Raw genomic sequence first — 13,790 nt, 5'->3', positions numbered from 1 at the left:
AGCTATAAAATGAGGAGAGATCAAAGCCTTGAAAAGTTTGATCTTCATCTCTGTATTTAAAAATATTTTATGAAGTCGAAGAGTTCTCAAAGAGTTATATACTTTCCCGCACTGCTGAAGTACATACGAATCAAATTTAAAGTTGGATTGTATTTTAAAACCTAAACTTACAGCACTGACACTATTTTTATCGGAGTGTTACAGATTTTCGGTATTATTTGCATCGAATTATTCTTATTTAGGAAAATTGCATACGATTTATTCACATTCAAAGACAACGCGTTTCTCATTGACCAAGCATGGATAGACTGGAGATCATCATTGATTCTGGAATTGATGCATTGCTCTGTCAAGTTTGTGCAATTTAAATAGAGTTGTACATCATCTGCAAAAATGTGTATTTGAAAAAATCTTAGAACATTAAGTAAATCGTTGATATGTACGGTGAAAAGTATGGGTCCTAAAATAGAGCCCTGAGGTACTCCAGATATAATCGGTAGGGGAAATGAATACTGATTGTTGTTGTAGACGGTTTGAGAACGATCTACAAGGTACGATTTTATCAAAGTCTTCGCTGAAATTCCAAATCCAAAATTTTGTGAAAGTTTATTGCAACACCGTGATGAATCGTGTCAAATGCTTTAGAAAAGTCGAGCAGAATCATAACAACAGATTGAGACCTGTCAATTATTGAGCCTATATCATCTAGCATTTTAATCATCGCAGTTTTAGTACTGTGTTTTTGTCGATATCCTGACTGATATGAGTTAATAAATTCGTTTTCCGATATATACGCAAAGATTTGGATTTTTAAAATCTTTTCAAATACCTTCGAAAGAGCACAAAGTATACTTATTGGGCGAAGGTTATCCAACGAATTTAAATTACTTTTCTTTTTAATTGGAATAAATTTTGAGTGTTTCCATATTCGAGGATATTTACCTGAAACTAAAATTCTATTGAAAATGTACGTTATGGGAGTTAATATATGAAGTAGTAATATTTTGATAAATTTTAGGGGAATGTTACCTAATCCTACCGCATTGTATTGGACCTCAAAAATGCATTTCAATACTTCGGTTTCTTGAATTTCTCGAAAGGAAAACGAATTCCAGCTAGATATTAACCAGTTTCTGTTTTGAACGTTGTTACAATGGTTAAAAACTTTAGAAAAAATTTGTTTTATTTCTTCAGCATGAAAGTTTATTAAGGAAATAGAGTTTGAGTTTGTCATTCCAGTATTTTTTAATCTTTTCCAGCATTACAAACTACTGATAATAATGAAAATTTGACTTAAAATACGTAAAAGCAGCATGTTTACCAATTTGTTCAGTCCGCCTAAACAAGTGCACAAATTTGTTTAAAGATAAGTCCCCGAGACAGTACAATAGTTTTTTTTATTTTAAACCAAATTTTTGTACAACTTTTTGTTAAAAAAAAACGTCCACAAATTTTCAATAGAGCTCATTTTGTAGCTAAAGATGGCCACACGATTGGTTGAGGTCATGCAGATCACAGCTGTTTTGTACGCTTTTTGGTTTGGGTCATTATTTTCTATAAAATGTATTTATTATTTTGTTCCATTTTTACATGGATACTTCTAAGTTCTTGCTCAAAATGTCGATTTTATCATCTGCAATCACATTACTGTTGATTCGCATTATAAAATTTACCTCCGCCCTCTCTAGACACTTCATCACCATATTCAACAAAAATTTCGGCTCAATCGAACTTGATTTGGGGTTCCATCAAAGCGCTCAAAGTTTCAGTTTTTTGACCTGCAAAAATCATCAAAGGAGGAACCAAAACAAATTGGACCAATCCAAATTTTTGTTCAGATCTCAATTGACTAAGAAATGCATGAAACGTCGAGATTTGGTGTCTGGTGTTTTTTGGAAAAACAAATTTTGGCCAAACATCGGTTATCTGGGAAGGCCGTCCAAGAAAGTCAATTTTCGTCAAAAAATCTGTTCATATCTATTAATATTTTCAAAGTGTTTCAGCACACTGAAAGTCTTGAGGCATAGAGTCAGAACTTTAAGAAACCTACACCCAAATCGCAGATTGAGTTTGCTTAGATTTCTTTCATTCCGTTCCAGTGTTTAAATGTTTTTTTTTAATCATTTTAAAGATTGCGGAATTTCTCTCATTGAAACCCAAACGTTATTGACAATCAATTTTTTTCAATACATAAGTGAAACAATTATATTAAAACAATTGATAGAGATTTTTTTTATATTTTTCGTTGCGATAAATAACTTTACCCAGTATACAAAAACATTATGGATTGGCTTGATGATACTTTAAATTGCTTTTATTATTCTCTACCAACACTGTTGGTGTAAAAATATTTTTCGGACAATCATAATTTTTTTCTAAATGATAAGTTGGAACAAATATCAAATTATTCTTTTGTCACACCCCCTTCGAAATTTCCAAAAAAAAAACCCGAAGGGGGGAATAAATAACGTTTGAAGTATTTTATGTAAATTTTGAAAAAAAAAATCAAATATCCGAAAAATTACAAGACTAAGAACAAATTTTGGAAGATGGAAGTTATTTCACATTTGGAATTCTGTATTTTATTGAATTTTTCGATAAAAAATTACTTGATTTATAAGTTTTGTGCAATAATATAGTATTCAATTTTGTTGCAAACAACCTTTCATGCAATTTATTCCAATTTATTTGTTTTTCGCATTAATTTTTATTGTTCTCCCCCTCTCGCGATGTTCCAACTAGTGACAAAAGAAGGTTTTGAAATTTGTTCCGGCTTTATTGTTATTATTCAGTAAGCAGTCTGGGCTCAAATGCATCACAATGCAAATCAAAGATTCACCTTTTAAATCTGGTTTCCATATGCTGTTTTGCATCACGTGTTTGTGAATTTCAAAATTTCACGCATCCATACATTAAGTTTTATGATTTCAGCTAGTAGAATTTTCGTAGTGTTTTTTACCCCTGAATGTATGCAGCACTCTCACGGTTTTTTTTTACAAATATTTTTGACAGAAAAAATGTAAAATTTAATTTGATTGAAAGCTAAAATTACTGCAATTCGTGCTTTATGCGTACTGACACTACATATATATATACAAAGTTATGAAATTTCATATGGTTTCCCTTTAAAAACCGAGTTTATTGCAACTGACGCCTTTCTCTAAGAAGGTGACTATATCAAATTGATGCCCCATCACCAACCTTCAAAATTTTGGGTGTAATAGGGGTGTGATTTTCGGTTGACATTGAGATTTTAGAAGCAATTAAAATTGAAAAATTTTGCATGATGCCCCTATTGACGGTATTTAAAATAATTTGTTATTGATTAACACATTTTCGTTAAAAATTTCTTTGAATGTTTTCTCTGTTTTCTTTTTTTTTATATTTTAAACTTTTTTCAAAAATGAGATTTAAAAAAAATAAATTTGTTATGGAGCTGAGTTGCGGATAACTTAATGAGAACAATTTATGTTGCACAAGATCAACAGAAAGTTTATTATTACAGAATCGTTGAATTTTCCGCACAACAGCTTGTATGTGTTTGTGTTTGGAATGTTTATTAAATCAATAAATTTTCATATATTTGTATTTTTAACGTTTAAAAATTTTATATTTGAATAGTATCGAAACTTATTTAAGGACTGTACGATACCTGTAAAATTTTGTACGATACGAATTAAATAAAATTTTGATAGCAATTTTGATGTCAAGAGTTTTCAATAATTAAAAAAAAAACATACATTGCATAACAACTGAAAACCAAAGAAATTTTTCAGTGATAATGAATTTCTTTATGTTTAATAGATGAACTGATTAAATTTAAGAAAAAATATTTATATCTAACCAAAACGGCCATTTATGCAATTCAGTACTGAAAAGTAAAATTTTCGATTCTGAAAACGGTATCGAACTGTGTTTTTTTCGATACTGTTTTTCGTTGCAAATGACGATCTACTTGATCAGACAATTTCAGAACATTTTGTTAGAATGCGCTTCTTTTAGGTTGATTAATGGATTTTCAGGGGGATTTTTCGAATTTGCATAAAATTTCGTGTGCAACTCGTTGCGAAAATCGATTTCTCAGCACGAGTCGTAAATTTATCCAACAATTCCTCACATTTCACATCTTGAAATATTATCAAAAAAATTTCGTCAATCGCAAAAAACCTCACAAATCAAGTTAAAATGTCGCCCGTTAACGTTTACAAAATTTAAATTTCATCATCATTTTTTTTTAATTGAATTTTAATTTAACAAAAAGCTAGGAGACTTAAGCAAAAAAAACATTACTTGGTTTACTTTCTAGGGCCTTCTAAAGCTCCCAAAAAAGTTGAAACTGGGCTCTCAATATAACTTTGAGACTCTTATAATATTTTGGAAAGCATCTATTCATATTAGGGTTAGTTGCCCTACTTTGGACCCTTTAAGCGGTGGTTTTTAAATAATCATGTTTTTCTCATAAATGGGCGGGAAATTTATATCTTTCAGGAAATTCGTTTATAATTCATGATCTTATCTGCAAGTTTCAATGAACATTTTCAACATATGTTTCGCCGCTGTTGAGAGATTTGCAAAGATATGGATGATCAAAATATCCAACTTTGAACCTACTGTTCCTATTTTGGTACTGGACCGGTTCCTTTCAATGGACCTAGAACTAATATTCCTATAAAAAGTATGATTTTTCGAAAATAAATAAACAAATTCATTGAACATGTAATTATCAATAAATTTTAACCATAAAAAAGTATTACAGCTTTTTAACATAAAAAAAAACTAAAATTTCTGTTATGAATATCATAAAAAAATCAATCCCCAACAGCTCTATCAGCAGAACAATAGCTGGAACTTGTTTGTGTTTACTTACTTGCAGTTTATTTGCGTAAAGCTGGAAAAAAATGTTAGAAATATTCGATATTGGTTCTGAACTATGTCCCAATTATAAATTCGCAACTCTGTTGATTTCTTGGTATTGATACACAAAGTATTGGTGATGTCAGGTCTAAACATGGAACATCAAAGTCGAAAGTTTCTTATATTTGGACCCTCAGCAATTTTTCCGAGTTTTCCATTGATTTTCATAAATTTTAAGAAAAATAGGTAGTACGGTTCATATTCTTCACAGTGAAGGTAATTTTCCTTTAAACTTTGGCTTGGACGGTAAAAAATCCTAATTTTTCCTTATACACTCTAATTTCTTAATATGCGTCCCACTAATTGAGCTGTCTGATTTACCACTGATGAGGAGGTACATTTTTTAAAACGTTGAAAATTTTATCAGAAAGACTTTTAATGGCAAAAAATAGTATTGTAGGATTCAGGAAGAATAAGAGTTCATTTGTGTGCATACGAATATCTTTATTCTATGCCACCAAAATGACTTATTTACAATTTTCGGCATTTTAGGACTAAAGTAGGCTCTAGGTCCAAAGTAGGAGCACTCACCCTACTTAAAAAATAGATTGAAGAAATATGTAAAAGGATAAAAGAATAATTTAAAAAGATAGATAATGTGCCTAGAATATTCTGCAAAAACCTTAATTGATGGACTTTCGAAGGCTTCTCCAGAATTTTAAGCCAGAATTCTGTAGTAGTGTTTCAATATTTAAATTAAATTTGAAAAAATAAATCGTTTTTTTGTCATCACTGGTACTTATTTTACAGCCTTCGACGGATTTATCTGAAATTTAGTTTAGTCTTGTTTAAAAAAAAAACAAATATGTAGAATAACTCACCACTTTTGCTAGAACAAATGGCGTATGATATATCAGCTTGACCAAAGCAGATGCAATTTGACATGGTGCTTGTTTAAAGGCATAGAATCACTTTCTGTCCCAAGATGAAGATTAAAAACAAACAGAAGAATGCACGAGAGGCTTCATCATATCGACCTATAAACATGTTGGAAATCCAAGAAAAGGTCCTAGAATTAGCAGTCAAAAAGCAATTCTTACGCTTTATTGAGCGTGAAGACATTTTGATTGCTGAGCAGTCAGGATTTAGGAAGCAGCATTCTACTGAATCTGCTGTAAACCTATTACTTCGTAATTGGAAAATTAATATTGAGGACGGTAAATACACAGTGGCTGTGTTTCTAGACTTCAAAAGAGCATTCGAGACAATTGATCGATTAGAACTTGTAAAAGTGCTGATGAAATATGGCATAAATGGTACGGTTTTAAACTGGTTTAAGAATTACTTGAATAGCAGAATGCAACGAACAAAATATGGTTCATCTTACTCTCAATTCAGAGAAAACAGTCTAGGGGTTCCCCAAGGAAGTGTATTGGGTCCCTTGTTATTTATACTCTACATCAATGACATGAAAAATTGCTTACGTCATGGTAGCCTTAAACTGTTCGCAGATGATTCCGTCTCCTACTGGAGTGGTAAAGACTTAGAGCTCGTGGTGTCAAAGGCAAATTCAGATTTGAGAAACATTGCAGAGTTTTTAAAGCATAGAAAACTGTGCCTTAATTTAAATAAAACCAGCTGGATGATTATTGGAAATCGACAGATTGGAGTTTGTCCAGAATTGTTAATTGATGGTTGTGTCGTCGAAAAAGTACGTCAGGTTAAATACTTAGGAGTACAAGTCGACGAAAAACTAAATTTCATAGCTCACATCGACTACATCATAAAGAAAATTGCCATAAAATATGGTGTACTTTGTCGAATAAATAGATATATGACTTTTTGGTCAAAAATAACTTACGTGAAATCTGTTATTACGCCACACTTTGATTATTGTGCTACGATATTGCTTCATGCATCAGAAACACAAACAAAGCGGCTGCAAAGAATACAAAACAAAATAATGCGAGTAGTTATACAATGCAACAGATACACTCCTGGTGCTTTAATGCTTGATATGCTGCAATGGTTGTCAGTTAAGCAGAGGATTGCGTATAACAGTTTGATTTTTATCTACAAAATGATTAGAGGATTGCTTCCAGCTTATCTATCAGACGGTCTGCAGTACGGAATTGATGTACACGGATACAATACAAGAAGAGCACATGATTTTAGATTACCAAACTCGAAAAAAGAGATGACAAAACGTTCTGTGTTCTATAACGGACTGAAAATGTATAACAACCTACCAAGAAGCATCAAAGACAGCACAAACTTAAACACTTTTAAGAACCTGGCAATAAATTACGTGAAACAGATAATTTGAGAAAAGGACTAATCCTAAAAAGGATAATACAATAGTGATGAAGATCTGACGAAGCATCAGATAGAAATTGTACGGTGATGGACATACGCGGGAGTAAGACGAATAAGTCGTACATAAATTGATAAAATAATGTAAACAATATGAATTATCCTAAGGATAAACTCTCCCTCCCACTTCTAAAGATGCGTATGGGGTGGAGGAAGGACCCAAATGGGCCTGTGGGACCATCACAAAAAAAAAAAAAGATACAAATCTTTTTGTCTAGGAACACCTTAATTTTTGAGCATTTAATATAAACGAAAACATTGCCGACCGATGTTTTCTTTTTATTTCTTAAGAGATATAATTTTTGTTCCATTTATGATGTTAAAGTTAGCTTGACAGATTGCCCGGTTTTAACCGGGTTAGCCCGGATAAATATACAAAATTTGAGAACAGTCCGGTCCAGTCCAATTACCCGGATTCTAATGAAAAAAGCTTGGATTTTGCGTGGAATTATTTCTTTTATTTGCCAAATCAAACAGAAACAAAAACCAATTAAATTGTAATATGTTTAATTCACGCATCGAAAACAAAACTTTTCAACAAAGTGTTATAAAATTAAACATAATAGGTTTTTTGAAGCCTGAAAACAATTAAAAATCTGCAGATCAATTTTGATGAAAAAATGTTTTTCCAATTTTTTGTCTTGATTCTTGTTGAGTAATTTCTGGGTTTTGACCCAAGTTGCTTGGTCGACAATTTTTAAACCAAATTCCCGGATTTTGCAGGTTTTATGATAAAATAATCTGGATTTGTTTGGCCAGGATACTTGCTGCAAAAGTTCTGGCAATGTTTTGTTTGAACTTTTTTTTTGCTTCCCAAAACTGTTCATTGGAATAAAATTGAGGTTTTGAAGATTAGAAGCTTGAAATAAGAAATTAACCTCATGAGTTTAAAACTCAAATAAACATTCTGACAAATATTCTAACTCAAATCCATGCATTGAAACAAATTTTCAATTTAAAATTCGGTGATGGTCCCATTCGAGGGTAGTAAATTTTCACGTTTCTCTCTATTGGGCCAATTTGAACTCACTTCTCGAGCTGTGCTGCCCATACGCTGTAAATCAAATTACAACCCCCCAGATGCGAGAGGGCGTTCAATGGACCCATTCGTTCAAATTGACAACAAAATACAACCATAAGTCTAAAATCACTGGGAACCGAAAACCAATTGACCGAAAAGCTGTCGTGAGACGTTAAAATATTGACCATTTTTCCACCAAAAAAGATTCCAACTACTGATGATGCTGGGTCCTAGACCATAGCTCTCAGAAGCGTTGATGATGGTGGTCACCTGAATGAAATGACCGCTGCAATCCACCAAGTGTGACTGCACAAAGTTAGTTTCGAGTGCACAGGGCATGGATGGATGAAATTTTCCGCCCTGACACCCACATTTTTTCCTACCCCCGCACCGACAAGCAAGCAACAATCAACTCAAAACGAGGGAAAACGAGAGTTGATTTTCCGGACCAGTTTCAGTGCTTTATGTGTCGGTTTTCGGAAATGCATCCGAGCTCGATTGAGGCGTGATGAAAATTGATGATGATGAATTTATTGATGCAATTAAATGGGTATTTATCGGTTTTTAAGATCACATTAATTTATTGGAGCCCAATTTAAATCCTTAACAGTCGTTAAGTTTCAAAAAATAAAAAATTAATGACACTTTTTTTAAACATTGGTATCAGCTCAAATCATAACTTAATCTAAAAAAAATACTTCATTTAAGAAAATGTTTGAATTTTTCCAAGGAATAAGAAATTTTTCTGTACATAGAATCGCCTTAACTTTCCATATGAACGTCCGGCTCAATTTGAACAAGTCATAGGAAAACCCCATAAATCCACTTGGAAATTTGGTTCATATTCGAAGCTCCGGTTCATGAAGGGTGGTTGTGTTCCTATGCCAAACTACAATAGACAGTAGAGTTGACTAGATATATGGTTTTTCATCTTTGGCAGCGCTGCCTGTTCGGTTGTTAGTAGCTCGGACATTTGTTTGTTTCTTTTCTTTTTTCCCTTTATTTTCCTTCTCAAATACAACAAGCAAGTCTCCTTCAAGCATAACTTGTATGTGCGCCTTTCGGTTTTGTGTGCTTGGTGTTGTTTTCATGTTTGACCACCGCATTTCGTCCCATATCATATGGGGTAGATACATTGTTCATGTGATGTTGTTATGTGATATCGTTTTTTGTTATCTTGCCTCCTGTCCGATTTTATGCAGTTCTGTCGTGGTGGAAAATTATTCCCCAAAAAAGTTTTATGTTTAAACTAGTTTCGAAGCTGTGCAGCAGCTTGAAGGGGTGTAAAATGTTTAGTATGCCAAATTGAAAATAAAAAAAATATATAAACATGATCGCTCAGCGCATAAACAATAGTGTATTAACATAAGTGTACAAAATATAAATTACGGTAAAAAATTGACAAGCTTAGCACGAACGAATAGCAATGAATGTTTGCGCTCGATCAAACTGAACAAACGTTTTTTCCAACAAAAACATGTTACTCATTAATTTGAACAAGGCTTACAAAAACTACTTCGTTGTGTTCCTAAATAATTAGTTGATAAAATAACTCAGCAAGAATCTATTTTCTACAGATTTGCAATAATAATTTGCTCACAAAAAGCCTGAGAAATTAAACAATAAGATGCAATCAATCTCTTTTAATTCTAACAAGCTCAAAATAGTGAAAATTGTCAAAATTGTCAAAATTGTCAAAATTGTCAAAATTGTCAAAATTGTCAAAATTGTCAAAATTGTCAAAATTGTCAAAATTGTCAAAATTGTCAAAATTGTCAAAATTGTCAAAATTGTCAAAATTGTCAAAATTGTCAAAATTGTCAAAATTGTCAAAATTGTCAAAATTGTCAAAATTGTCTAAATTTAAAAAAAAAATAATTTTCAAAAAATTTTCAATAATAGACCAGTAAGCAAACCACGTAAACTGACATCGATGTCAAAATCCCGGTTTCAGAAATAAACCACCCGGAATACAATGTTTCACCTGCGAACGCGAAAATCGCACCGTGTAGGTCGGCATTTTTCCCACTTGCTGCAGCTTCTTCAAATTTTAACTTACGGCAGCAACAAAAAACAAGCCGCAACAGCAGTTCTTCTTCATGCATCCCAACATTGAATCAAAATTCCTTCAGCACAAAGGCACACAGGTTGGATTTTATTTCCATTTCCCTCCCCGTCATTCATTCAAGCAGCAGCCTTTCAATCATCAATTCAGTCAGCTGTTCGATTTCTGCCACGCTCTGACTATGCGGCTAAAAAGCATCACCATCAACGCCACACCGTCGTCATCTTCATTTTTCGCTCCATTCGAAGTCTCCATCGTCGGGGTCTCAGCTCAGTCCAGATTTGACAGCGACCCACAAAAACCGCAAAACCAATCAAACATAAACCTTCGCACTGATCATTCGACGGGGAGGGAATCATATTTTTGCCAGGGCTCGCGCTTCGATCGCTGTCACAGTGGGCTTAAATTCGTGAAAAAGGCATGGTTTACTCTTGTATTTTATTTTAACCACTGTTTTTAAACAGAGTCCTTTTTTTTGGCTGGAGCCTTAATTCGAAATTAATAGTTCAGCGGGGAGTTTCAAATATTTAAACATTCAAGATAATAGAACTTTCTATCTTTTTTTTCTAGTCTAATCTCCGCTCCGCTCCAAAAACCGACTACCCCGATACTGCTTTGGACAAACTAACGCATCAGCTCGACCTTTTGTCCAAAAAAGTCGATGATATGGCTTCGAAGCAGTACCCACCAATGGCAGCTTCTTTGTTTCCACCACTGAAAGGGACTCCACAAGCGTATCCGTCACCAAATATCAAGCGTCGCCGTGGTAGTCTCTTCAACAATGACGGGGACTAAGTCTATCGATCTTAGTGATCTTTCAGTCCCGTTTGTTGTTCCTCCACCTCCGGCACCTAAGTTCTGGCTGTATCTAGCTGGACTTCAACCGCAAATAACCGATGAAGATGTCAACAAAATAGTTTCTCGTTGCTTGGATATAACCTCATCAGTGGAAGTGAAACGATTGCTCCCGAAAGGTGTAGATGGCTCCACTAGAAGATTTGTTTCTTTTAAAATCGGATTGGATCCTTCGCTCAAAGATGCCGCGCTGAACACAACGACCTGGCCCACGGGGATGCAGTTCCGTGAATTTGTGGATCAGCCAAAAAACTTCCACCGCCGGCCTCAGACTCCTGCCCCATCGGTTCAACTCTTCCAGCCTACTGTCGAAGCTACCACACCGATAGTTTTTGGCACGGGTCGGTCCACAACCGTACCGGTGTCCTTGAGGTAGATCCTCTTAGAGGTTTGAAGGTTGATGGGAATCACATGGTTCTCATTCCAACTGACAACGACGACGAGACCCTAGCTCTCTGCTGTTTATCTCTTGACCGTTTTCCTGCTGTGGGAGGATCAGCCAACGCTTCTGGGTGTTCTCCACTGGGACGCAACGAACTTGGCACTTGGGAGGCCTCAAAGCCCCTCGACTCAGTCGCGCTGTTTCCAGCCAGCGTCTTCAGCCGTCCCAGCCCTGAGTTCGAATGCGGGGATGAGGTCCTCCAGCCTACTCATCCAGCCCACCAACACATCTCGTCTACAAGTGCCTCAATTGCTTTTCGGGGTTCGACACCATGACGCACAGTTTTGAGCCTTTGGGAGACCCCTGAGCCCTTCGACTCAGTAGCGCTGCTTCCTGCCTGCGTCATCAGTCGTCCTGGCCCTGAGTTCGGCCCTGAGGAGGCGATGGGGTTCTCCAGATCACACCTACAGGCAAGTACCCTGTTACGACAAGAACATCTTCTTTGCGTAGTCAGTTTCCGCTTTCCGACAGATGCACCCAGCCATACACTCCTGACCTCGGAAATCCGGCATTCTCTACTGGGCCTCCAGCACCGGGACGCAACGAACTAGGCACCACGGAGACCCCGGAGCCCTTCGACTCAGTCGCGCTGTTTCCAGCCAGCGTCAACAGTCGTCCCGGCCCTGAGTTCGTCTGTGGCGAAGGGGTTCTCCAGCTTGCGCTATCAGGCAAGTATGATATCATAGACAGTTCTTCTCCGCGTGATGAAATCTGCCTTTCCAGCGATCTTCGTTCCGGTACTGCATCTGAATTGGACTACTCTATCAGCATTTTCTACCAGAACACGGGTGGTGTAAATTCCTGCGTGATCGATTATCTGCTTGCTACTTCGTGCTCCTGCTACGATATCATTGCCTTTACCGAAACATGGCTTAATGACCGTACCCTCTCCAGTCAGATTGTTGGCCCAGATTATACTGTGTTTCGTTGCGATCGTAGCCCTCTCAACAGCAAAAAATCTACTGGTGGTGGAGTGTTACTTGCCATTAGATCTACACTCCCGGCTTTGCTTATCGAAGACGTTTCCTGGGACGATCTGGAGCTTCTTTGGACCCGCATTGATCTCGGTAATCGGAAACTCTATCTATGCGTAGTGTACGTGCCACCTGATCGTTCTGGCGACCTGGTTTTAGCAGAGTCCTTTTCGCGTTGCCTGTCTAAAGTCAGCTCTTTTTGTTCTCCTGAGGATGACATACTCATCATTGGCGACTTCAACATGCCCGGCCTAAAATGGTGCTCCTCTCGAAGTGGCTTTCTGTTTCCAGATCCTATGCGTTCTTCGTTCTCGGCATCTTCTAGCGTATACTTAGACGCCCTTAGTACAGCGACTTTACGTCAGATAAATGATATCGAGAATGAAAATGGACGTATGCTCGACCTCTGTTTCGTTAACGAAGGCTTAAGGATTCCGACGATTGACTTAGCACCCGCTCCCCTTGTCAAAGCTGTTCCACATCACCCAGCCTTAGTGGTCTCTCTCGATGCCGCAAGGATATTTGCCCCCGTGAAGAAAACGGCATCCTTCTATCAAGATTTCAAGAACGTGGATTTTGAAGCTATATCTCTCGTTCTTGAGTCCATCGAATGGGAAGTTGAGCTCGATCCTTCTGATCCAAACGCAGCTGCTGAGACATTTTCGAACATTCTCAACTACATCATTGATTGCCATGTTCCGAAACGTAAGTTGGCTACAAATCTACGGGCTCCCTGGGTCACTAAAGAACTGCGGCGACTGAAGACGGCCAAGAAACGTGCACTCCGAAACTACAACAAGCGACAGCTAAGCTAAAAAATTCATCTTCTACGGGCCCGGACGGTATACCAGCTACTTTTTTGAAGCGTTTTATGCCATCTCTGCTGACACCTATAAGGCACATCTTTCAATCATCGCTGGACTGCGGAATCTTTCCATCATTGTGGAAAGAAGCTCACATGTTTCCTGTCCACAAAAAGGGAGATAAGAGAGATGTGAGCAACTACCGCGGAATCTCCGCTTTATGCGCGATCGCCAAACTGTTTGAACTGGTTGTTTTGGATCTAATTTTCTCATTTTGCAAGCATCACTTCTCCAACGATCAGCACGGGTTCATGCCTAAACGATCCACAACTACAAACCTACTGTGTTTTACATCGTTCGTGCAGGACAGCTTTGCCAAGAGAACTCAAACAGACGCCATTTA

The 13,790-nt window shown here is 36.4% G+C and overlaps 1 protein-coding gene across 1 annotated transcript in view; it reads left to right on the top strand.

The window, feature by feature from the left end:
• Positions 1-12,367, top strand: part of LOC129755769 (uncharacterized) — a 33,856-nt gene extending 21,489 nt beyond the window's left edge. The window contains exon 2 of the mRNA XM_055752411.1: positions 10,884-12,367. Within this exon, the coding sequence (XP_055608386.1) occupies positions 11,095-11,544 (450 nt within the window). The 5' untranslated portion in view covers positions 10,884-11,094 and the 3' untranslated portion in view covers positions 11,545-12,367. The remainder of the gene's footprint in view (positions 1-10,883) is intronic.
• The last annotated feature ends 1,423 nt before the right edge of the window (positions 12,368-13,790 follow it).

This window comes from Uranotaenia lowii, chromosome 3 (assembly GCF_029784155.1).
Source record: "Uranotaenia lowii strain MFRU-FL chromosome 3, ASM2978415v1, whole genome shotgun sequence".
In the NCBI taxonomy this organism is placed as follows: domain Eukaryota; kingdom Metazoa; phylum Arthropoda; class Insecta; order Diptera; family Culicidae; genus Uranotaenia; species Uranotaenia lowii.
This window is presented reverse-complemented; position numbering and strand designations above follow the sequence as displayed.